The sequence below is a fragment of the Peromyscus californicus genome, unplaced genomic scaffold (assembly GCF_007827085.1).
Source record: "Peromyscus californicus insignis strain IS unplaced genomic scaffold, ASM782708v3 Scaffold_6__1_contigs__length_162567912, whole genome shotgun sequence".
NCBI classification, from domain to species: Eukaryota; Metazoa; Chordata; class Mammalia; order Rodentia; family Cricetidae; genus Peromyscus; species Peromyscus californicus.
This window is the reverse complement of record NW_026294584.1, coordinates 129,902,962-129,929,442: the sequence shown is the minus strand read 5'-3', so window position 1 is coordinate 129,929,442 and position 26,481 is coordinate 129,902,962. Positions and strand designations below refer to the sequence as shown.

Below are 26,481 nucleotides of genomic sequence, written 5' to 3'. Positions count from 1 at the left end.
GAGTATTTTATCTCAATCTGCCAAATACAAATGGACTGGATATTGTAAATGTAATTCTTACTTGATAATTGTTCTTATTTTATATAGTTTTACTAGGTTAAAGTTAAAACTTTTCCTTTTTATTTAGACAAAAAGGGGGAAATACTGTGGAATAGAATATTTGTTTAACTATGTAAAGATGTGTTGCATTTGTTTAACTATGTAAAGATGTATTACATTTGTGTTGCATTTGTTTAACTACATAAAGATGTGTTGCTGTTTTACCTTGCCTGCCTAAGGCACCTGATTAGTTTAATAAAAAGCTGAATGGCCAATAGCTAGACAGAGGAGGGATAGGTGGGATCAGCAGGCAGAGAGAAAAAGGGAGCCAGCCAGCCCCCTGGAGGCCAGGCAGCTAGGAGACAGACAGACATGGAGGAAGCAGGAAAGCAGGATGAACAATACATAGATGAGGTAAACAAGCCTTGGGGTAGCACGCAGATTAACAGAAATGGGTTAAGTTAAAAAAAAAAAAGCTAGCTAGAAACAAGCCTAAGCTAAAGCTGAGTATTCATAATTACTAATAAGTCTCCATGTCATGATTTGGGGCTGGTGGTCCAAGAAAGCCTGCTACAAAGGCATCTGCCACCAATGCTGACAACCTGAATTTGATCCTTAGAACCTACATGATAGAAGGGGAGAACCAATCTAGCAGTTGTCCACTGACTTCTACATGTAAACTACAGCATACATACACACTAAATAAATAAAATGTGCGGGGGGGGAGAGTGAGAAAGAGATCCACAGGCCTGAAAGAGGATGTGAAGATGCCCAATGCCCCACACAATCTAGGTAATTAGAAAAGTTTGTTTAGAAAAGCAGATACTGTCTCAATCTCAAAACAAAAATGTGAATTTGATCAAGATACAAAATGAAAGAAGAGCAAAGGCAATTACAACAGGAGTTAACAGCTAAGCAAAAATAAGGAATATTACAATCTCTGTACAGATTTGCAAACATTTTAGAATTACTAGAAAATGAAGTTTTGGAAGTGATTAGAAGGAGGCTGGGGAACAAAGAGGACAAATCACAGGAGGACCATGAACTTTACCTACAGGATATAAGAAGCTACTGAGAGCTTTGAGCAAAGGACTAAAAATGTCAAATTTACATTCAAATACCTTTTCAAGTTATTAAGTAGAAATCATGAAGAGACTTGCAGAAGTTCTACATGAAAGTTAAGGAAGCCTTGAAGTAAGTAATCATTGTTGTAATTGTTTGAATGAGAATGGCTCCCATAGGCTCATATGTTTGAAATCTTGGCCCCAGTTGGTGGAACTCTTTGGGAAGGACTAAAAGAAATGGTCTTGCTGGAGGAGCAGGCTTTGAGGGTTGAAAAGACCTGCACTATTCTCAGTATGTCTTTTGCCTCCTGCCTGTGGATCAAGTTATGAGCAGGTATAGTGGTACATACCTTTAATGCCCGCATTTAGGAAGCAGAAGCAAGAGGATCTCTGTGAGTTGAAGGTCAACTACATAGTGAGTTCCAGGACTACATAGGGAGACCCTGTCTCAAAACAAACAAAAACAACGAAGATATGAGCTCTTAGCTATTCCTGCCATGTATGTGTCTTTGTTCCACCATCATGGTCTCTAACACTCTAAAACAATCTCTTTTAATTTTTTATTTTATTTTTTAAAGATTTATTTATTTATTTATTATGTATACAGAGTTCTGTCAGCATGTATGCCTGCAGGCCAGAAGAGGGCACCAGATCTCATTACAGACCGTTGTGAGTCACCACATGGTTGCTGGGAACTGAACTCAGGACCTCTGGAAGAACAGCCAGTGCTCTTTACTGCTGAGCCATCTCTCCAGTCCCACAACCTCTTTTATAAGTTGCCTTTATCAGATTGTCTCATCACAGCAATAGAAAACTGTGACATTGTGTATCTCTAAATGAAACAGAATATGAGAAAAACTGAGATAGAGAGAAAAAAAGAAATTCAATATTGGACCAAATGACCTTGAGCTGCCTTTCACCACCTAGATGGAAATGTCAAGCAGCACACTGAACCAATGAAGGTTAGAACAAGTTTCTGGTAAAAGGTTAAAAAGGAGGGGAGGAACTGATTGCATTTGTGAAGTGACATCTTGAGAATAGATGGGCCAGTGAAAATGCCAATGGAAAAAGAAAGTGACCAGAAAATAGTACCCCAAGGAACAACTCCATCTAATGAAAAAAGCAAAGAAATTTCAAGAAGACAACAAAGAGAACAGTGTTCGGCGCCCAGGGACTGTTGAAAGGAAGATAAACACTGTCAAACATCAGTGAATGGCACTCTCATTAGGTTTTAGCAGCTCGGTACCTGAGCAAGAACAAATTTCAGTATTACAGAGAAAGCAGATACCCAGTATCTGTCCAAGAAGAATGATTATGGAATAAGAAATTAGAAACAAGAGAGTCTCACTCCAAAAGAGTTGATTAAAAGGGCAAAGAATGTTTTTTCCCCTTGTTTCTTTATAACCAATAAGAAGCAATCAGTAGAAAATGACAGTATAAACAGAGGGTTTTTTTATTAAAAGAAAAAAGTCTACAGCAAGGGGATAGGACTTTAAATAAGTAGTACTTTCATCCTCTGAGAACAAAATAAGGAAAATAAGTATTAAGAAAGACACAAACCAAGAACATTCCAAACAAAGGCAACTGAACAATAACATCATAGAATCCTTCAAGGCCAGCAAAAGTGCAGGGAGAAGGTGATCCAAAGAATAGTAAAACTGACCAAGAGAGCATCCAAAGGAGTCTGAAAAGATATGCCGCAGCTGTGTTATAAAGTAAGAAAGTAAACATAATAAGCAGTGTGGTGGAGAGGAACATAGAGAAGGAGGTAAATTACAAGATCTGAGGATGCTTTTATTTGGTTTGCTCATAAATACTTCGAAAGCAATATGAACAATGGACTGGATAAGGGGAAGAATATAAGCAACATTTCTTAAATACATCTGTGTACTTCTCCCTTCTTTTCCCTCTTAACCCCTGGTCTTCATTAGTCACAAGTGAAATGGAAGCTATCTTAGCATTTATGTTATTAAAATACAAATTTATGTAGTCCTGTCCCTAACATGTTTAAGACAACCGAATCAAATGAGTAATACTTCTTTCTAAAAATAATAAATAAATAGACAGCTGAGCCAGTGAAATGGCTCATTGGGTAAAAACAACTCTTGTTTCAAGTGTGATTTACTGGAGTTCAGTCTCCAGCAACCAATACCATAGCAGGAAATTATTCTCTAACTTCCACAAGTGCATCACTACATGAGCACCTACACAGACATATGTGTGTGTGTGTGTGTGTATATATATATATATATATATACACACACACACACACAATAAATAAATAAACAAAATTTAAAAAGCTAGTCAGGTTCAGTGGCACACACCTATCATCTCAGTATGCAGAGGTTGAGGCAGGAGAACCAGGCATTTGAGACCTGCCTGAACTACAACAGTGAGTCAAACCCAACCTGGGCTACCCAGAAAGACCATACCTTCAACAAAACCACTAACGCTAAGAAATTTTTCTTAGCTGAAGTCTTGTTGTGTTGCCCAGGCTGGCCACAAATTCCTAAGTTCAAGCAATCCTGCTTCTTGTAAACCCAGCAGCACTAGGAAGGGAAATCAGGTGGACCTGGAGCTCCCTGGCCAGACAGTCTTGGTGAAATCTGAGCATTCCAGGTTCGGTGAGAGACCCTGTCTCAAAAAACAGGGTAGAGAGTCAAAGGGTGAGACAGCCAACATAAGTGCGCGCGCACAGCGCGCGCACACACACGCACGCACACGCACAGCACACACACACACACGCACATGTAAACCTATATGGGCATCTACCACACATGTATATGTACACATACATGTACACATGTGAATATGTATATAGGCATAACTATACACACATATATAAATGGGGGCGGGTACCCAAACAAGTTGGATACTTACAACTGAAAACAGGAATATATGAAGCAATAGCATAGGTGGCTCTTCGTCTTTTATTTTATTTTTTACTTATTTATTGAGACAGGGTTTTTCTGTGTAACAGCTCTGGCTGTTCTGGAACTTGCTTTGTAGGGCTCTTCATCTTTTACAAAATGCTTTTTTAGGACTTCATTTATTTCTCACAACAGCGTTTTGAAATATATGCATTGTTGTGTCAATCTTTCAGATACAGAGACTAATTTTGTCTGTTTTATTTCAGAACCCAGAACAGTGTCTGGCATATAGTATGCTGGGTGATATATTGTGTATCAAATAAAGCTTGCCTGAAGATCAGAGAACAGAGCCAGTCACTAGATTAAACATAGAGGCCAGGCAGTGGTGGCACACACCTTTAATCCTAGCACTCGGGAGGTAGAGATCTGTCTGGATCTGTGAGTTCAAAGCCACCCTGGACTACATGAGATTGATTCAGTCTAGGAGAGAAACACCCAGGCAGTGGTGGCACACATCTTTAATCCCAGTACTTGAGATCTCATGCCTTTGTTACCAGTATTTGGGAAGCACACACGTGTGGTGGTATTGTGTTCCCCAAAATATTGTGCACCCTAATAAACTTATCTGGGGTCAGAGACAGAACAGTCACTAGATACAAAGGCTTGAAAATGGTGGCACTCACACCTTTAATTCTAGCACTCCAGAGGTAGAAATCCCTCTGGATCTCTGTGAGTTCAAGGCCACATTGGAAATGGCCAGGCATGGTGACACAAGCCTTTAATCCCAGAAAGCGAGCCTTTAATCCCAGGGAGTGGTGGTAGAAAGCAGAAAGGTATATAAGGCGTGAGGACCAGAAATTAGAAGCATTTGGCTGGTTAAGCTTTTAGCTGGTTAAGCTTCAGGCTTTCGAGCAGCAGTTCAGCTGAGAGCCATTGGGATGAGGACACAGAAGCTTCCAGTCTGAGGAAACAAGATCAGCTGAGAAACTAGCAAGGTGAGGTTAGCTATGGCTTGTTCTGGTTCTCTAATCTTCCAGTTCACCCCAATACCTGGCTCCGGGTTTGTTTTATTAATAAAGACTCTTTAAGACTCATGCTACACACACGCCATTAATCCCAGCACTAGAAAGGAAGTGAAATGGCTGGGTGGAGAAAGGCATATAAGGTGTGAGGAAACAGGAACTGGGAGCTTTCGGCTGAGGACTCAGAGGCTTGCAGTCTGAGGATTTGTGGAGATAGGATCTCACCTTCCATTCGGCCTGAGGATTCAGTAATGGTGAGAAGTTTCTCTAGTGGCTTGTTCCTTTGTTTCTCTGATCTTTCAGCAATTACCCTAAAATCTGGCTCCAGGTTTTTATTATAAGACCACTTAGAAATTGTGCAACAGTAGGCCCATACTGAAAAGTTGTCAAATAAGGAAAAGATGAAGAAATTATGTAATTCTGATAAAGCCAATAGTGGAGTCAGAGCTCTGGTCTTTTGTCCTGTATCTTCACACTGCCTCAAGCTGATGAAGGGAGAAAAAAGAAAGGATACTGAATATAATATTAATTTACTTTATAACAATCTGTATGATGGTTAAATTTCTCAAATGGCTCTTGTCAAGACAAAAATACCAAAGTTAGGTATGCCCTCCTATTAAACACATAGCATTCGTAGAGATTGGAGATCTGTGTTATTTATTCACTTTATTCCCTCCATAGGTAACTTGACCTGTTCTTAGCTACTTCCTGCTGTACTGAAGCTGTACGGAATGTCCTCTAGATCATCATGTCCTCTAAAGTGATAGTATTATAGCCTTTTGGCTCTTAATAGCAACTATATGAGAAGAACAAAGAAATACAATGCAACCCACTGTGTGCATGTAGAAGACTTCACTTATAGTATTTATAGAGATTCACACATGGTGACAATGCTGTGAAACACATGGAGATAGAGAACCCTCCAACCTGAGACCACCATCTTCAAACATGTCTTCACTCCACACAGTAGGCATGATCCTGTGTATACCAGCTTTTTGTAAATACAGTCATATCAAAAATAGTGTGTAGTTACTACTTAAAATGAATTTTTTATTATTAAAGTGTGTTATTGCAAAAGAAACCATCTTTATACATGAAAAATATTTAAGTTGGGTATGGTAGTTCTCATCTGTAATCCTAGAACTCAGGAGGCTGAAGCAGAAGGACTGCTATGAGTTCCAGGCCAGCCCAAGCAACAGAGTGGAGGCTCTGTCTCAAAAAACAAAACAAACTTGTGATGGAAAAATGTGGTAATTTTGCATCTAATCTAGTTCAGATCTCGACTCCAGTGTAAGGGTCTTTAGTATAAGCTAGCTAATCTGGGGCAACCAGCTGTTCTTCTGAGTCTGTTTATCTGTTAAATGGGTATTCTATCTACTGCTCAGGATCATTGCAAAGATACAATGTGAAAAGGAATATGGATGTGTTGAAACTGAAGTGCAGAACACATGGTAGGAATCAAGAAATAAATCCTGTTCAACAACAATTTAACATGTATACGAAAAGTCTTTGGTCAACTGGGTGGAGAGAATTTAGCTAAAAAGCCCTATCCTTAAGGAGGAAACGCACCAACAAATGTTAGGGGGTTGGCTTTTTCTCCTAGGAAACCATGTGATTGAGAAACTGTAAGTAGGTACTAAACACAGCGTACTCAAAAGTGTGCTTTTTTTCCATTCAAAGAAATGTTTAAGCATTTATTGACAAAGATTTGCAGGTATTACCAACACAGAAAAGTTACATGGTTAAAGTCTGAGAGAAAATAAGTAAAAACCACACCACAGATATGATGTAGCAATGGAAAGGGTCTTACAGAATGTGTTACAATTCTCATAGTTGACAGATTTTAGAAAATCAAAGTCCAAAGATGCAAAGTGTTCCCTAAGAATGCATGGTGTACATTTTTATGCAGCATTTCCTCACAATATGTTCACCCCAATAACGTAGCCCTGTGCTGCTGTAGCACCTCATGCATACTAATTATCACAATATACTAAAAAGTTGTTTCAGTGCTTGTCCTTTCCTCATGTGCTGGAAGATCCCAATAGATATGAGTACCCAGTTCATCCTGTATTCCCAGCACTTGGTTTGTGTTAGATGCTCACTGCAATGAACCATATTCCAGTTAAAATTGTTTTGTACATGTGAGAGAAAAGTAAACACTTCTGGAACTCTTCCTGCTTAACTAGCAAGATATTTTAGCACACTATTTTAAAAGGCTAATGCTGCTACAGAATTGAATTTGAGTACAGAAAGTTAGTCAGTAACAAATCTTGAATAGACAAAAACAGTAAGCTAGGAAAGGGTTTCTGAAAAGAAGGTCATCGTTATAGCACAGGTCCTAAGAATATTAGCAGATTTTTGGATTTTTATGACTAGGTCTTCAAGAGTATCTTTCAATAATTTTAGAATGGCCTATTCTGAAGTATCAATAACCCACTAACAGTATTGATTTCTGTCCTGGCTATTACATGATTTGCTCAAGTGCTCATAACAACTCCTCAATGACTCTTTAAAAGAAAGAGATATTTACCATGGTCTCCTATTCCTTGTTCTCCCTCTCTGTTGTTGATCCAGCTGGGATCTCCCGCTCCCCCAAGCTCTCTTTCCCTCGACCCTCGCCTTTCATTACCCCCACTCATGTCCAGGCTGTTCATGTAGATCTCATTCCATTTCTCTGTCATTGGGCGATCCCTGTGTCTTTCTTGGGGTCCTGTTTTCCGGGTAGCCTCCCTGGTGATGTGAGTAGCAGACAATTCATCCTTGTTTCATGTCTAGTATCCTGCTATGAGTGAGTACATACAATGAAGACCACATGAGAACAGGAAGAAGCAAAGTGCTAGAGAGGCCCACAGAAATCCACAAAGATACCCACACAACAGACTGCCGGCAATGGTCGAGAGACAGCCCGAACTGACCTACTCTGGTGATGGGATGGCCAATCACCCTAATTGTTGTGCTAGAAACCTCATCCAACTACTGAGGGATCTGGATGCAGAGATCCATGACTAGGCCCTGGGTGGATCTCTGGGAGTCCAATCAACGAGAATGAGGAGGGTTTATATGAGCGAGAATTGTTGAGACCAAGGTTGGATAAAGCACAGGGACAAATAGCCAAACGAATGGAAACACATGAACTATGAACCAATGGCTGAGGGGTCCACACTGGATCAGGCCCTCCGAATGGGTGAGACAGTTGATTGGCTTGATCTGTTTGGGAGGCATCCAGGCAGTGGGACCAGATCTTGTGCTCATTGCATGAGTTGGCTGTTTGAAACCTGGGGCCTATGCAGGATTGTTTGGCTTGGCCTGGGAGGAGGGGACTAGACCTACCTGGACTGAGTCTACCAGGTTGACCTCAGTCTGTGGGGAAGGCTTTGCCCTGGAGGAGATGGGAATGGGGGGGGGGGCGTTGGGGGGAAGGTGAGGGGGACGGGAGGGGGGAGAACAAGGGAATCCGTGACCGATATGTAGAACTGAATTGTATTGCAAAATAAATTAAAATAAATTAAAAAAAAAAAAGAAAGAAAGAAAGAGATAAAGGGGGCTGGAGAGATGGTTCAGCTATTAAGAGCACTTCCTGCTCTTGCAGAGGACCCAAGGTCAGTTCCCTGCACTGACATCAGGCAGCTCACAAAAGCCTGTAACTCCAGATTCAAAGAATCTGATGTTCTCTTCTGTCCTCCTTGGGCACACACAAATATGGTATATACATATACACATAAATAAATATAAAAATAAAAGAATTGAAGGAGATAGAAAAAATACTTTTCAGGGAGGTGAGATAGCTCAGCAGGTTAAGACACTTGCCACCAACCCTAACAACCTGAGTCCAGTCCCCAGGGTGCACATAGTAGAAGGCGAGAACTGACTCCCACAATTTGTCTCTGTCCCTCTCTCTCACACACGAAAAGTAAATGCCAAAAAAAAAGTATTTTTAAGAAGAAAAGAGTCTAAATTGGAGGATTTCCTTAAAAGAAAAAATGGGGTCTCTTTTTCTATTTTTTTCTATTCCCCATTTTGCTGTTGACTTCTTTTTTAAGGTTTATTTTATTTGTGGAGGGGGTGGGTGACATGCCTGTGGAGGCCAGAAGAGGGCATTGGATCCCCTGGAGATGGAGTTAGAGCTGGTTGTAAGCCACCTGATGTAGGTGCTGGGATCTGAACTCTGGTCCTCTGTAAGAGCAGCAGGTGCTGTTAACTGCTGAGCCATCTCTCCAGCCCTTAATCTGACCTTCAACAGATAGTTTCATTTCTCTAGGCTAGATGATTACTTAGTTTCCTTCATGTTTAAGTGCTATAATTATAAGACCAAAAGCCTCTACCAAGAGTTGAGAGAAATGAGAATAGAAATGAAGGATAAGAATGTCAGAGCTGAAATTACAAATTCTGGTTCTGGTATGTCAGTTACTGGCCTAATAACCTTGAGGAAGTCACTTACCTTTTTCAAACCAAAATTTTCCTCTTCATAATTATCCCAGATGACCATATTGTAGCTATAATGTCCTAGAAGTTTAAAGTGTAAAGTATTGTTGCTATAAACAAGGAAATTCTATGGAAACTTTATGTTCCTACTAATTAGGAATAGGAAACATATCTGTCAGAAATAAACCCTAAACCTCCTTTGAATTCCTCCCCTCCTGAGTTCCAATCCAGTATTTCCCTAGAGCCACTCACAAACACGGCTCTAAACAGACTTCCTATCTTTCATTCCCCTATTCTTAATAAAATGCTCAAAAGTTGGCCTTTAAAAATGGAAAGTCTGGGGGCCAGAAAGTTGGCTCAGTGGTTAAGAGCACTAACTGCTCTTCCAGAGGACCCAGGTTCAATTCCCAGCACCCACATGGAGATTGCAACTGTAACTCCAGTCCTGGGGACCCGAAACTCATGGCAAAACACTAATGCACATAAATTTTTTTAATATGAAAATGAAAAGTCTGTATAACACATCAATCCAATCTCTTTGTGGCCTCCCTTTTTGCCACTGTTTTTATTTTGCTAATGAACTAAGCTAAACCTGCTTCTCTTAAGTCCAGTTTCGTTGAAGCTCAGTTCAAGTCTCATTCCTTCCTTTCATTCCCATTACAGTCTGTTTGTTCCTCCTTCCTTTTTTCCTTTCTTTCTTTCCATGAAGTCTCATTGGCTTGAACTCAACACAATCATCTTGCCTCAGCCTCTTGGATGCTGAGATGACAGGTGTGAGCCAGGGCCCAGCTCCACCTCTCATTCTTTTAAATCACACTGTGATCACAAAGAGCAAATGAGATTTCTAGAGCTTAGTATAACATCTTGAACATAGTAATTGCCCAATAAATGATAGTAGTTGTCATGTTGCCACACTAAAGGTACTAGTCACCTATCCCTTCAGTTCAGTGAGTCTCAAATTTGATTATGAGGATTATTTTCAAATGCAAAATACATTTCAGTGAGTGGAAAGGAGGACCTGAGATTTTGTTATCCAAATTTTTCCAGTTGATGCCAATGCTGTTGATCCAAGAACCATACTTTTGAACACAAGAAGCAGATTTTAGCAAGCTTTTAAAAAATGTATATTTATCTTATCTGCTCAGCTGGACAGTGAGCTCTTAGAGGACAGAGATTATTTATCATTTCTCTTAGTATCATATAAAGATGCTTAATAAACATCTGTTGACTTATCCTATCTGTGGTGATCATTGTATTCTAGATGATCAAGAGTGCCTGTGCCATACTGATTTTCAAATCAAATGCTAAAATATGCCATTATGAAAAGCTTACTTGATGACTGGAGACATAGTTGCTTGCTTGCATGGAGGCAAGAGAAAATCTGGTAGAAAACTTAACCTCTTCACCAGTGAGAATATAATAGAAGAGGCAATGATGTGCCAAATGGTCACCTGCTCTATGATAAAGCATAAAGATCATTAATGTGCAATCTTATTTGCATTTCAAATTTATCTACGAACCTTAAAAAAAAGACATGTATTGGGGACAATACAAAATCCAATATAATTAAATAGTATATCATGAGATTGATTTCATTTTCTAGAGGTACACACATATTTTTCAACAAACTTTTAGCATGCAATTAATCTAAAGCTCTCAGGCTACATTGGAATTTCAAGGAAAAGAAAGAAGCACCCTCCAAGTCTGAAGTCAGAGCTCCAAATTACACTGCCCACAATTACACTGATAAGAAATTCAAAGGAATCTTTTGTATATTAATGATGATCTGAGAAGCTACCTTTTTTTATTTATTATTTTTTTTCTTTTTCGAGACAGGGTTTCTCTGTGTAGCTTTGCGCCTTTCCTGGAACTCACTTGGTAGACCAGGCTGGCCTCGAACTCACAGAGATCCGCCTGGCTCTGCCTCCCGAGTGCTGGGATTAAAGGCGTGCGCCATACCTTTTTTTTATTTAATTAACATTTTTTCATTTATTTTACTTACCCAGCACAGTTTCCCCTCCCTCTTCTCTCCAGTTCCCTCCCCAGACTCCCATCTACCCCCCTCCCCATCCACTCCTCCTTAGTCCCCATTCAGAAAGGGGCAGGCCTCCCATGGACTTGAACAAAGCATGGCACATCAATCTGAGGTAGGACTAACCCTCCCCATCCCCCCCCCCCCCTCCTCCAGCATGAAGACTGGGCAAGGTAATCCAGCATGGGGAACAGGTTCCCAAAAGACAGCTAGGTGCCAATATACAGCAATCCAACAACCAACATCAAATTAAATGAAGAGAAACTCAAAGCCATTCCACTAAAATCAGGAACCAGACAAGGCTATCCACTCTCTCCCTATCTATTCAATATAGTACTCAGAGACACTACCTATTTTAAGCCTTTGTTTTAAAGCTAAAATTATTTAGGTGCTTGTTAAAAACTTCTTTATGTTAGTATTCTTAATTCAGATGGGACCAATAGTCTTAAGTTCTACTGGGATACTACATTCTTCCTACTCAAGCACCATAAAAATGGCATTGGGTATATATAACACCTCCTTACTCAATTCTGTCTGGGTAGCTTAAACTGTGAGACAAATTATTTAAATTAGCCTATGGAGCAAAAAGCACCCCCGTAAGCTACTGTATTTGTCATGAGCAGCCACCTGCTCCGTAATTTACAGAGACGTTTCATAAAACCACTCATCAATATTTAACTGATAGTAACACAATATTTGTGTTTTAAACACAAATTCAGACATGTTAAAGGATGACAAAATTCTGGTAATTGTTATTAACTACAAAAATCACAGATGCACAGAACTACAATCAAGTCCCAGACTCAAACTGGGCCTAGGAGTTTTAATAAATCAATGTTACTACTTCGGAGAAAAACATAAAGCAGTTGAGAGTCAGCTCACAGGAAAATGAATCCTATTACTTCCATCAGAAGTCTAGTCTCTAGGGCAAAGCAGAGTCTCTGGTTTCTACAGGCACTCTTCCTAGAAAATAATCCCATCTAAGGAGAATTTCAAATCTCAAACCTCTCATTTCCAACTAAACAGACTCACGTCACGGTGAGCCTGGGCATACACATGCAAACATTGATCTACCTAGCTGTGGGTATCTAACTAGCAATTAGAGCCAAACAAATAGCTTTAGTAGGGTAAGAGACCAGGACAAAGCTCACAAGAATCAGATTCTTGCACAGAAAAGTGAAACATCAATGTCAGTCTCATTCCTTCCTGTTTCCTAGTGTTTCTTCATGCTTCATTTTTTATGTGTTCACCAGTAACTAAGATAATAATAACTAGATCTCACTAATTCCTGAAATAGCCTTAACCAATAACTCTAGATTCCTTTGTTAACTGTCTCATGCCACCCAAATGAGTGTGAGTTTTCCAAAAGGCCCCCAACATTGTCTAACCCTTAAAAGGAAGTGTATTATTACTATTGATCATAGTAATGTTCTAACATGAGGCAATACAATGGGATGGCAGCAGTGAAGCTAAGCAGTCCTAACCATTTGTAAGCTGTATGGCTGTAAGCTCACCACTTACCTTTTCTAAGCCTCAGCTTTGTGGTGAAAACCCAATGGAATATCACATTCAGAGTCCTTACTAGAGAGTCTGACCTACAACGAGTGCTTAAATAGAGCTTAGTTACCTTCCCTTCCTCCTGAATAAACACTTGTTGATTTGAACTGAGAGTAATTCTTCTAGGAGACTGCCAGTGGCACTACTGTCACACTTTCCCCAGTACCCTCTTGATGGTACCTTGTTATTTCCTGATACAGGTCTTTTCTACTCCGCTGTCGTGAAAACGAAAGGCCAACCACACAAATCACCCGAAGCAAATGATTGCCACATGGTAACCGCAGCCAGCAGGACACACATCTCCAGGTTGACATCTCACTTCCACCGGCACCCCCCACCCCCGAGTCTCTCGGTGAAGGGATGGCTGAGAGAGGAAAACAGTGAAGCGGGTAAAAGAGAAATAAAGAGCTCTGGGGTTCCTGCGTCTTCCCCTTGGCCAGAAACCCTCAGGTCCAGGCACCAATCATCCTCAACCCCTTAGAGAAGCAAAACAGATAAAACCCTTCCTCGCATTCCTAAAGGAAAAACACCTCAGATTCCTGCCCTTTTCATGTCTCCAGACCCACCAGTCAGCCCACCATCCACCAGCAGCTTCCTGCTACATCAAAGGAACCACTCTTAAACTCTTAATTAATTAGTCTTCAGTGAACCTCATCCATGAATTTCGCAACTAAACCTAACACCTTCCCCAATCCTCCCCACTCTAAGTTATAAAAAACACCCCCCATCTCTTTAAAAAGAAAAAGAAAAGCATTCTTGAAGTTTCCCCTTTACTGCATTAAGGCCGATCATTTTATTTGTGCCCTTTAACAATCTGTATTATTTTACGAAGGTCTTCATCATTCAGCTGGAAAAAGCCACCATCATTTACACACACACACACACACACACACACACACACACACACACACACACACACACACACAGAGAGAGAGAGAGAGACAGAGACAGAGACAGAGACAGAGACAGAGACAGACAGAGAGAGGGAGGGAGGGAGGGAGGGGGAGAGAGAGAGAGAGAGAGAGAGAGAGAGAGAGAGAGAGAGAGAGAGAGCAAAACAAAATTTAAAAAGCATACATCTCCTCCCTGCTGAACATATACAATAATTTCATTATTTTTAAACAGATGTCAGTTGCACATCTGTGATCTAACCCACCCCGCTGTCAATACAAGACACTGGTTTTCAAACGTACAGGTTAAAAAAAAAATCACCATCACTCTATAATAAAATACTTAAGTACTAATATCCACTCCAGACCTTGAAGACTAGACTCTTTTTTGGTGGCCTTTATTTTCATGGCCATCTGGGGCCATTTTCACCTGAGCGTGTATGTGTTTGAACTGTTAAGTCTGCACCCCCCCCCATATAAGTATTTCTTTTTGTGTGTTTTGTTTTTGTTTTTTATTAGTTCTTTGGGGAGGTTGTACACCTCCCCCCTCCCTCCCCCAACTCTTCTCAGATCCGCTCCCCCTTCCCTTCCCTCCCAACTTTGTGGTCGTCCCCACCACCACCCACCAAGGCCAATTTCGGCTGGTCAAATGTTCTTGGTTGTGTGTGGCCTTCTCCTGGCGCGTGGTCGACTGACCTATCACTATTCCTTAAGCCCCACGGGCGCGTAATGAAGTAGCTCGCTCTGCCACCAGCCTGGAGGCCACCGAGTCCTCCACCTCAGGACCCGGGTCTCCGGGAGGTCGGAGCCTGCCCTCGCCCCTCCCACGCATGGCCACCTGCTCGCCCCGGGTGTTCTCCCGGGTGACCTCGAGGGTCCATCTTGACACCCTGCCCCCGGCGGACCCCGCAGGGGCCTACCAGTCGGTGTGCGGCTCGTCGACCACCAGCAGCACCTTGGCCTTCCTGGCAGCGGCCGGCGCGGGCGCGTCCACCAGGCCGGCGGAGGCGGCCGTCTGCTTCACGGCTTGCGACAGCGAGCTGAAGAAGCTGCTGCCCACCGACGGCGTCGGCGCGGGCTGCGGCGCGGGCTGCGGCGCGGGCGCCTGGGCGGGCGGCGGCCTGCGCTCGGGGCCCGGCGAGGCGGCCGAGGTGGCCGCCGACGCCGAAGCCGCACCGGGGCCGGGGGCGGCGGGAGGGGGCTGCTGCGGCTCCGGGCGCTGAAGGTCAGTCATGTAGCCATTGGGCAGGTTGGCGATGAAGCTGCTGTCCGACAGCCGGCGCCTCAGGAAGTTCATCATCTGGCTTGAGGGGCTGAGGGCGCTCGAGGCGGCGGGCCGGGCGGCGCGGGGAGGGGGACAGCGCGGGGCGACCGAAGCTGGTCCGCGGCTCGCGAGCCCAGCAGACAGCCGCGGCGCTCCGGGTCTGGGGAGCCAGCCTGCAAACCGGAGAGCGGTGGGCGGTGCTGAGGGCGTGGCCACCGCTGTCCCCGCCCCTCGCCGCAGAGCCCGCTCCGCCCCCGCCTGCTCGCTCGCTCGGACCCCGCCTTTAGGCGCTGGCGTAGGGAGGGGGGAGAGCCTGGCCTCCCGCCGCCAGAGCGTGACTGTGTGGGCATCAGACGCCCTCGCCAAGGGGAGGGGAGGGGAGCCGAGAGTTCCCCACCACCACCACCACCACCTTCGTGGTTTGGAGAGGACAGTCGTGTCCCAGTTGGAGGCGAAGACACCATCCTCACGCCCTCTAGGTCGAAGACAGGTGTCAGCTTCCCTACCCTGAGGTGAGAGAAAAGAGCCACCACGCTCAGGCGCGTGTGCACGCGCGCGCACACACCCAGGCACATCCTTCAGTGAGCAAAACGAAGCATCTCCTTTCCTGAAGCTCAGGAGAAAGATGCCAGTGGCCCCACCCCCCAGGTGAGGAGAAATGGACTGATCCGTCCCTGCTAACACACACCCTGTATGCTGAGACATGAATGAATGAATGAATGAATGAATGAATGAATGAATGAATGAAAAGCTGCCCACCCTTTCATGCTAAGTGGGAAAGACCATCCCTTAACCCAAGAAGAGAGAGTCTGACCACAGTGAAGTAGAGGGCCATCTCTTCTTCCTTGAGGAGGAAGGGACCTAAGCAGGACCTCTCCACACTGCCCAAGAAGGGCGTTTAGAGGCAATTTCCATGGCCCACCTAACCGAGCACAATTCTCGCATCTCACTGACCAGAGAGAGGAAGCCACATGAAGGTTGGGAAGGTCTCCGCAGGATCTCTCAGAGAGAGAACTACGGCTACCCCTCACTCTACTTCCCTGACATGCATGTGTTTTTCCAGTGCTGAAGGGAGACGTAGTCCTCTAACTGACCACTTCCATGAAGGTGTACCTGACTGGCAACTTCTCTGTGCACTCTCTAAGTTTTGTGTGCCCTTCGGACCTCTGTTTTGATCTCTCTTCAACTACATTCGTTCCCTACGTTGTAATGGGGCAAAATACAGCAGATGTACTTGACAGACAGAACACCTGGAGTGATGTAGGACCTTGGACAAATTACTCCTCTGAACCTGTTTTCCACAGCTAATAAAAGAGATAGCACTTTTCAAAGCTGTTAGAGTAAATGAGAACATGTAGGGAAAGCATCAGGTACACAGTAGATATTCCAGTCATGGTGCCTAAATCCTTATTATTTGAATTGGTTCTCAGTAAGTATTAACGGGGTTGAATGGAATCAGTGAGTGTCTTGTCACTAATGTTAGCAGGATGTTCTTTCTTTGTGCATCCCAGCTGGTACTCAGCTCTGAGCTGATGGTATCAGAGAGGTCTGCAGCCAATTGTGAAAATCAATAAATAACCAATAAGATTGGGAAGCAACCCTTGTCTCTGGTAAACTCACAACTAAGAGCTAGGAAATCAAGGAGGATGACTTACAGAGATGGGAACAGCCAACCACAGTGAGATGTGAGAAATTCTGTAATACAGCTGAATAAGGTGACTTAGAGACAGGATTCATTTGCCTCTGAAGCTTAGGAAAGGCTTCTCAGAGGAAGTAATGTTTAAGATAGGTCTTGAGGCATTTGCTAAAAGTTAATGGGACTGGAGAGATGGCTCCACAGTTTGCAGGACTTGTTCCTCCTCCAGAGGACCAAGTTTGGTTTCCAACACCCAGATCGAGTGACCTATAACCACCTGTAGCTGCAGCTCCAGGGAATCTGACACCCTCTTCGGGACTCCAAGGGCATTCACAAACACACAGCATAACATTCACACAGATACACTGTCTTAGTTACTGCTTTATTGCTATGAAGAGGCACCATGACCAAGACAACTTATAGAAGAGAGCATTTAATTGGGAGCTTGCTTTCAGAAATCATGGTGGCAGGCAGGCATTGGGCATGGGGCTGAAAGCTTGCATCCTGATCTATAGGCACGCAGGCAGGAAGGTGGAGGAGGGAGAGATGAGAGAGAGAGAGAGAGAGAGAGAGAGAGAGAGAGAGAGAGAGAGAGAGAGAGAGAGAGAGAGAGACTAGCATGGACTTTTGAAACCTCAAAGCCCACTCCCAATGGCTCACCTCCTCCAACAAGGCCATATCTCCTAGTCTTTCCCAAACAGTTCCACTAACTGGAGACCAAGCATTCAAACATATGAGCCAATGAGAGCCATTCTTATTCAAACTACCATGCACAGATATATGCACATAAACAGAAATTTTTTTTTTTTTTTGGTTTTTCGAGACAGGGTTTCTCTGTGTAGCTTTGCGTCTTTCCTGGATCTCACTCTGTAGACCAGGCTGGCCTCGAACTCACAGAGATCCGCCTGGCTCTACCTCCCAAGTGCTGGGATTAAAGGCGTGCGCCACCACCGCCCGGCATAAACAGAAATATTTTTAAAGGGTGTATCTGTAGAGAAGTAAAGGAAGCAATCAGGCCAAGAAGAAATGGATGTCTGTGAGCTCATGACTCCTCCAGAATGGGCTATTTCTATACTGACTTTGTCAAATCTCCTGCAGACATAATAAAATATTCTGGTGGCCAGGATATGAGCTTTTCAAGAGTAGAACTGTGTTTTAGTCATCTTTCCCAATATCAAATGTATTATCTGCCACAGAGTAAGGAGTTAATTGTTTTAGAATTGAACTGTATCCTTACATGATTCAGTTCTTTCCTACTGAAGAATAAAACTGATATCACTGATAATCAAATAAACATAATTTAACATACTTTCCTTCCTAAAAGTATCTTTTTCCCAAACACATGTTTCTCTGTTGGGAGTATTTCAGCGACTATGTATGTCTTAGTCAGGTTTACTATTGCTGTGATGAAACACCATGACCAAAGCAACTTGGGGAGGAAAGGGTTTATTCAGCTTACACTTCCACATCACAGTTCACCATCAGTGGAAGTCAGGACAGGAACTCAAGCAGAGCAAGAACCTGGAGGCAACAACTGATGCAGAGGCCATGGAGGAACTCCTCTTACTGGCTTGCTTCTCATGGTTTGCTGAGCCTGCTTTTTTATAGAACCTGGGACCACCAGCCTAGGGATAGCACCAACCACAATGGGCTGGGCCCTCCCCCCTCCCCCATCAGTCACTAATTAAGAAAATCCCCTATAGCTGGATCTTATGCAGGCATTTTATCAGTTGAGGTTTCATCCTTTCAGATGACTCTGGTTTGTGTGAAGTTGACATAAGACTATCCAGCATGCCGGGCAGTGGTGGTACATGCCTTTAATCCCAGCACTTGGGAGGCAGAAGCAGGCGGATCTTTGTGAGTTCGAGGCCAGCCTGGTCTACAGAATGAGATCCAGGAAAGGCACAAAGCTACACAGAGAAACCCTGTCTCGAAAAACAAAAACAAACAAACAAACAAACAAAAACTATCCAGCACAATGTAACTTCTATTTTTAGGTGATTTCGTTATTTTTCTAATATATTTCATTAAGGAGTTCCCTTTAAATATTGAGCTTGTAGGTTGTGTATAGTGTTTTTCAAACCAGCCTATTAAAAACATGTTTTGAGTATACAAAACATAGAAGGCATTGTATGCTACAGATGATACAGGAGATTGAAGTATGAATCAGGCCCCAAACTCATGCCTTAAGAAGACAGTTAATAAACATGTGAGCACATAATTAGCAGTAGCAGAACAGTCTGTTAGTAACCAGAAAGTGGAGCAGGCAGTGAGTGTTGCAGGAGCCAGAGGAAGAAGCATTTTCAGGGACGGGAGACTTTATAGGGGAGCTAAGGAAATTCCCCTAGACAAGAAAATGGGGAGAAGGCAGCTGAGATGGAGGGGGAGTAGGAGGTCGGCCAGAGAGGGTGGGCTGCTGAGTATGAGGATTGTGTAGATCTACTGCTGTCTATGTTAGTTGAATCCTTGGACCTTTGTGTGGTGTGTAATGTGCCCTGCAGTATTTACAGGAGAGGCATAGAGAAATTGGTCCCATGTACAGTAGTCTCCTGTATCTATAGTTCTGTTTTCCACAATTCAGTTACCTGAAGTCAGCTGTGATCCAGAAACATTAGGTAGAAAATTCCAGGGAGGCCATTGAGATGACTCAGTAGGTAAAGGCGGTTGCCATCAAACTTAACAACCTAGTTCAACCCCTGGGACTTACAGGTGGAAGAGAAAACAACTCCCACAAGTTATCCTTTGACTTACACACACACACACACACACACACACACACACACACACACACACACACATACACACACACCCTGAATAGGAAAATAGAAAAAACACAATTTTTTTTTTACATTTGAAATTGCATGCCTCTGTGTATTGTGATGGAATCTCTGGGATACAAATAATTCCTTTGTCAACACATGGATGCTGTGGACACTACTAATCTGTTATGTCACTTAGTTATTACCTCTGCTATGGAATCCAGTATGGTATCTCAGTGCCTGTGTTCAAGTGAACCAAATTCTACTTAATGACTTCAAAGCAGAAGAATAGTGATGCTGACCAAAGAGGAAATGCCAAAGACAAGCCATAAAGTGCCCTTAAGAGAAAAGATAGAAGTTCTCAGTTTAATATGGAAAGAAAAAAATCATGCTTAGGTTGCTAATATTTATTGTATAGTAAGGTATGGGGGGAGAGATCACATAATTTTTGTGATAGTATATTGTTGTAATTATCCCATTTTATTATGAGTTATTTCTTTCTATGTTGAATTTATAAATTAAGCTTTGTTATAGGCGTGTCTGTACAGAAGAATGCATCATGGTGTATACAGGTGGTTTGGGGCCTCCACTGGGGGTCTAGGAATGTATTCACCTCTGCTAATGGAGACTTCTCTATGTGCTGATGTCATTGTAGACATCCAACTTGTCTTTCTAAAATCACCTCAAGGTTAGGAATTGTTTCTGCTTCTTTCAGGATGATCTACACAGGCTGGTAAAAGCTTATTGGACATCGATGTCATCGAGGTGGAAACTACTATTCTCAGAAAACTACCTGGCTTTAGATTCTTCCATTAGAGCAACAGAGAGAGGTTCACAAGCTCATCAAAAATGTTTATTAAAGCGCCTGCTCCAGGCCCATGGTGGGCGCCACTACAATAGTCAAATATGTGTTGGAGAGATGGAAAAGATGGAATACTTGGTGGAGAGATGGGAGAAAAAGTGAAGCAGAGCTGTTAGTGCACTGTGGAGAGAGGTAGAACTAGAGACTTGAGAGAGGCAAGGAATCGGTGGATATGAGGAGCCTGAGCAACCATGTGAGACCATGGTGATGTCCCAGCCCAGGCTGCCACCAAGAGTCGTGTCTGGGTCCAGGGCACTGTAACAGCGGGGGTCTGTGTTGATGTCCCTGGCGCATGTTGCCGCTGAAAGCCATTTGGATGTCTGTGGTCTGGGCTGCTGCCTGAGACCTTGCTGCCGCCTGGAGCCAAACTGATCTGAGTGGCCTGTGCTGCCACCTGAGGCCATGGTGATGTCCTGGCCCAGGCTACCATTGAAGACTGTGTCTGGGTCTGTGGTCCTGTCACAGCTGCTGGGGTCTGAGGCCATGTTTCCACCAAAAGCCATGTAGATATCTGTGGTCTGGGGTGCCACCTTAGGCCATGTTGATGTCCCAGTACCTTGCTAAGCTTCCCTGCCCTCGATCCATACAGGAGAGTTGGCCCCGCCCCTCACTGGCCACTGCATGGGGGGGTGGGGGAAAACCAACTCAGATACCACTCAGGCCCAGATCCAGGGCCCTGAGTTGTCCCACCCCAACTCCTACCCCATCTATGAGCTGCTGGAGCATGAGAAGGAGCTGGTCCTGCAGAACCATGGCCACAGGACCTCCATGACTCTCTGGGCAAGCAGGATATCCGAGGGGAGTTTTAGTGAGAGTCCAGTATCGATGGTATAGCAGAAGCCAGAGGCCCTGAACCAGACCAACAAATCATTGCAATGATAGCTGTTTGAGCAAAAGGGAATACCATGTGACACACTTCAGCACCCAATGCCACTACCACAAATGAATATATGATGGAGAGGCCGGAAAGATGGAGGAGGGGAGTGGTACAAATCCAGCCACAGCTGTGACTGGCATGAGAGAAAGCTGGGATTGATAGAGGAGCAGCTTGTTGCCCAGGGAAGTCAGTGAGATGTGCTTTTTTTAAAATCTTATTTTTTTTATTTTCTTTCGGAGAGGAGGTTACAAGGGTGGAGGGTGGATATGGGAGGACTGGGAAATGAGTGGAGTTGGGGTGCAGATGTGAAATTCACAAAAAATCAATAAAAAAGTTAGGTTGAAAAAAAGCAACCATACTTCTAGTAAACATTTTACAAAACTGTTTGACAAAGAAATGTTTATTAAATATTCTACTAACTCACTCGTTATCTTATGGTAGGTTTTAATAAGAATATGTTCTAGTAACTGGGTGGTGGTGGCATACACCTTCAATCTCAGCACTTAGGAGGCAGAGGCAGGCAGTTCTCTGAATTCGGGGCCAGCCTGGTCTACAGAGCAAGTTCCAGGACAGCCAGGGCTACACAGAGAACCCCTTTCTTGAAAACCAAAAAGAAAAAAAAATATGTTCTAATGGAGAAACAGACTGTTTTCTCAAACTTGTGCATAGGTGGCCATTAACCAGTTGCCTGTGATCAGAAGTGTTTATCAGTGGGTACAACTGTGAATCACCTATGTTTAAGTCATTCCTCCATGTTGAAGTGGTCCTTGGCAGAATCCTTTTCATCCTGTGCATTAGTCTCAGCTTGGGTTCTGTCCTGCTGTCGTGGAAATCTTTCCCTTATCTCTGTCTGCGGGTCTAGGTTCCAGAAGCAGGTAGAATGCCACCCTATCATTCTGTCTTCTGCTCCGCCTTTTACTTAGAATTGAAGGGATGGCTGAGTATGGATCTAGGAAATGCCACAAAATAAAAACATGGCACCATGAGGGACTTTTGTTCCTGTCTGTCTCTGAAACCAGCCAGCTTTCCCCACCCCCACCTCCTGTTAAAAGGTGTTTCTCTGAGAGCAGTCAGCAGAGGTGTCCCTCCCGCCTCCCCTAACCCCTCAGTGACCAACTGAGCCAGCTCTCAGAATCTCAGAGGTGTGTTCCAGTCAAAGCCCGGGATTCTCTGCCTTCCTTCCATATGCAATCTTTATCTTCTTACTGAATTGTAAGCACGGGTAATCATCTGGCAACTGTGGATCAAATCATCCTGTGAAATTAAAGAATAAAAAATAAACCCAGTGTCTAACCACCCCTCTGCTATCTGTCTCTTCCTTGGAGCCACAGTGCGGTGGGGGAAGCTCACAAGGCAAGCGCTGCAATGTGACTGAGCAGCAGTACTCTGGATGGGCAGAACTCAAGAGCCTAGTGTAGGTGGTGGCTCACACCTGTAATCCCAGCACCCAGGAAGCAGAGGCAGGAGGATGACTGCAAGTTCAAGGCCAGTCTGGTCTACATAGTGAGACCTTGTTTCCAGGACAGAAAGGAGGGTTGGTGGGAAAATGGCCCAGCAGGTAAAGGTGCAATCTGGCAACCTGAGTTTGATTCCCAAAAGCTATATGAAGGCAGGAGAGAACCAGCTCCACAAGTTGTCCTCTGACACTTTCTCTCTCTCCTCCCCTCCCCCCCCCCCTCCTCTCTCTCATACAATAAATTATTATTATTAAATTTTTAATGGAAGAGAAAGGGAAGGAGGGGGAGTACAGAAACCTAGCTTAAAGGAGAACCTATTACTGTAGCTACTGAGCAAAATGTTGTCTGGTTTCTAAACCACCACTTTTAGCTCTTGCTCACTTTCCAGGTTCAGGAAGCCCATTCACACCCATCTGCTCTAAAGAGAAATGGAATTGTTTGGGATTTAAAAGTTGTGTGCCCTTGTCCTAGCTGATAGGTTTCTGTAGTCCAATAATAGGTTTCTCTACCGACACAGTAAGCCAGATCAAGCTGAATTAAGCTGGAGAGATGGCTCAGAGGTTAAGAACACTGACTGTTCTTCCAGAGGTCCTGAGTTCAATTCCCAGCAACCACATGGTGGCTCACAACCATCTGTAATGAGCTATGGTGCCCTCTTCTGGTCTGCAGGCATATATGCAGACACAACACTGTATACATAATAAATAAATCCTTTAAAAAAAAAAAAAAGTAGACCAGGTTTATTTGGCCAAAGCACTCCCAAGTGGCCCTCCAGCCTCCAGAGAGCAAGCCAGGCGGGGGAAGGGGCAGGAGAAAAATCATATGGCCAGTCTAGAGGAGGGGGCTTAAATACCCTGTAGGCACCGGGCGATGACACGCCTCCCACAAGCTGGGTTTGTGCCCAATTATAACACTTTGGGCAGGGATTGTGCAGCTGGCAGCTTCAGGGGAGGAGCCGCCACTTGGCAGTTTTTCTGAGAGGGTGGGATTGGAAGAGGCAGGAAGAGGCAGGAAGAGGCAGGAATGGCGCTTTCTCAGTTTCCTGTTCCAGCCGAACACTAACACATTGGCTCTGCAGTCCTTCACAGGCTTCTGAGATCTCTTGGTTCCCATGCAAACAGGAAGTGGTAGTAGCTTACCTGACAGGTACCTCACATGGCATGCCCTAAGAGGAACTTTGAAAATGGCAAAGCTCTACCAGAAGAGACATAGTGTTTTTTTCTTGTGTTTTGGAGCACCTCCTAAGGATCCATCATCTCCACTGAGGTGGGCCTTCTTGACACTACTAGCCTGAACCCCATGGATTCTGTCCTTTCCTACATCTGAATTGTCCGCAGAGGACAGCTATGCCCTAGCATCCAATCAAGGTGGCCACTTAGCTGGGTCAATGTGCCGTAATTAGGAACCACAGAAATCTAAGTCCTAAATCATGTTAACTGCATATATTTACCCACATCACCTTCAGCCTCAGTTTCCCCAGCTGTGAAAGAATGTGACAATTGTTACAACTATTGAGAAATTAAGATTGAGTGAGTGCATTTTATAAGCTGTAAAGCACTGTGCAGATATTAGCTATTGATATTTCTAACTCTAGTGGCTCACACAGAGCTTGCCAGCATAAGTAAATTACCAAAAAAAAGGGAGAAAAAAATTCTTCCCACACATAATTATCCCAGTGTTAAACACTCAAGAGAACTCAGGCAGGTGCGGGGTGTAAGGTTGCCCCCTCTCAGGGACTCTCAGGCTTAGTCATACCTGCTAAAATAAATGCAGCAACCACTTCAACTGATGCTTTCTACCTTTCTGGGTGACCTTGAACAAGGCACTTTACTCTCTCTCTCGCTCTTCTGTTTTCTAGTGTGGAAAATATGGTGAGGGAGCTGAGCCAGGTGATCCCCAAGGTCTGGTGTGAGATTCTCTGGGTGGAGTCTCACAAGGCAAACAAAACCTGATGTCATTAGGCTCAGCCAGGGAATACAGGCAAGGGTGGAGCCTGGAGAACAAACACTAAGCCGTGCAGAGGGCTTTAGAGAGCGAGAGAAAAGCCCAGGTGCCGTGGGTTCTGGTTCCAAGTTGGTTCTGATTTTAAGGGAGTCAGAGATGGTCCCCTTGCCAAGTCTCTGTTTACTGGGGACCCAATAATAACTATGATTAGATACTGACTTCATGCCAAAAACTGCCCATGTGCTATCTCATTTCATCCCCCACAAGGGAAATGTTAAATTTCCCCTTTTTGCCGATGAGGCAATTGAGAATCAGAGAGGTTGCTGCAGCTAATGTTAGCTCTTAGAACTAAAATGAAGCCGGTCTGGCTGACTGCAAAGCCCGTGAGATTCTCCATTAGGATATACTGACAGGCCCCTAAGAAAGCAGCCATCTATCAGCAGCTTTCCACATAAATGTGCTTATTGGAAACCATAGCTGAAATAACACGCCCTCCTGAACTCTTCTTGTAAGCTTCCTTGACACCTCTCATTACCCAGAGTCTTGCAAACATAGGAGATTTAGTGTAGCAAGGACCACACATAAACACCATTGCCATGAAAACAGCTAGATTCAAGCAAAAATCCTAGCCGATTAGACACCCCTCCCTCTCCCCCAGTACACCCCACTCTTATTTCCACCCAGCTAAGACCACAGCTCCCCAAAGAGCAGCTCTGGCCTCTTGCAGGATGCTGGTGTGTTGGCTGTTGCCATGGTGACGGAGGAGCATCTCATCCTGTCACACGCGAGCAGCACAGAGTGGGTTTTCCTCTGCCTGGGAAACTCAGAGGATTTATCAGCATTTGTCTTCCAGCAGCATCTTCACACTGCTTCAAGGATGAGCGAAAGCACATCCTTTCTGTTTAGCATTCGGCCCACACCAGAAGCAAGACTAAGCTTTCCTCGCCCAATCTGTGCCTAAGGCAACCTCCTCCCCCTACTGCTGGGACAGTTCCTGTTTAATGGGAGAAACGGAGAGAGTGAGCTGTTTACAGGGTCAGCAGGCGGTTCTGGGCTTCCTAAGCTGTCTTGGTTAATACTAGTTTCATGCTAGTTAGAACTCCAGAGTCAGACCCATGTGGGTTTATCACCTGCTTCAGTCACTTATTAGCAAGTAATAGAATACCATTTCTTTAATAAAAACCCTCTATCTATAGAGCTAATTATTATTTGCAAAACTTTAAAAAATGAAATGAGATTTCACATGAATAGTATCCAATGTCAAGTCTGGCATATGGCAGGAACATATTCATGATAGAAATTATTTTAAAGAAAGTCTAGGGGTGTGGCTTGCCTCACATATGTGAAACATGAGTTAAATCCCCCAGCTACACATAAACCAGGTGGTAAATATCTATAATCTCAGTATTCAGAAGATAAAGCAGGAGCATCAAAAGCTCAAGGTCATCCAACATGACATGGTGAGTTCAGGGACTACCTGGAATACATGAGACCCTGTCTCAAAAAAAAAATTCTTAGAAATTATTTTAAAGAAAGTAACTTAATGAAATCTATGCTCTAACTTTGAGACAGTCAATTTTTGAAGCCCTGGCTCATCACTTAGTGGCCTGATAGCTATGAGTATAAAATGAAGAGATTGGAGCGACCTGAGATTCTGTGAAGATTTTAGTTTGAAGGCATGGCTACAGTCTCTCTGATGGTAATCTAAAGGATTGAACTAAAAGGAAAAGAAAAAGGTACGCTCTCTGTGATTGGTGGAATGGCATGTCAGGCTAATTCCACCTTT

The 26,481-nt window shown here is 43.7% G+C and overlaps 1 protein-coding gene across 1 annotated transcript in view; it reads right to left on the bottom strand.

Moving 5' to 3' along the window:
* Syn2 (synapsin II) overlaps positions 1–15,319 on the bottom strand; it is a 154,008-nt gene extending 138,689 nt beyond the window's left edge. The window contains exon 1 of the mRNA XM_052720879.1: positions 14,817–15,319. Within this exon, the coding sequence (XP_052576839.1) occupies positions 14,817–15,196 (380 nt within the window). The 5' untranslated portion in view covers positions 15,197–15,319. The remainder of the gene's footprint in view (positions 1–14,816) is intronic.
* Between the last annotated feature and the right edge of the window lie 11,162 nt (positions 15,320–26,481).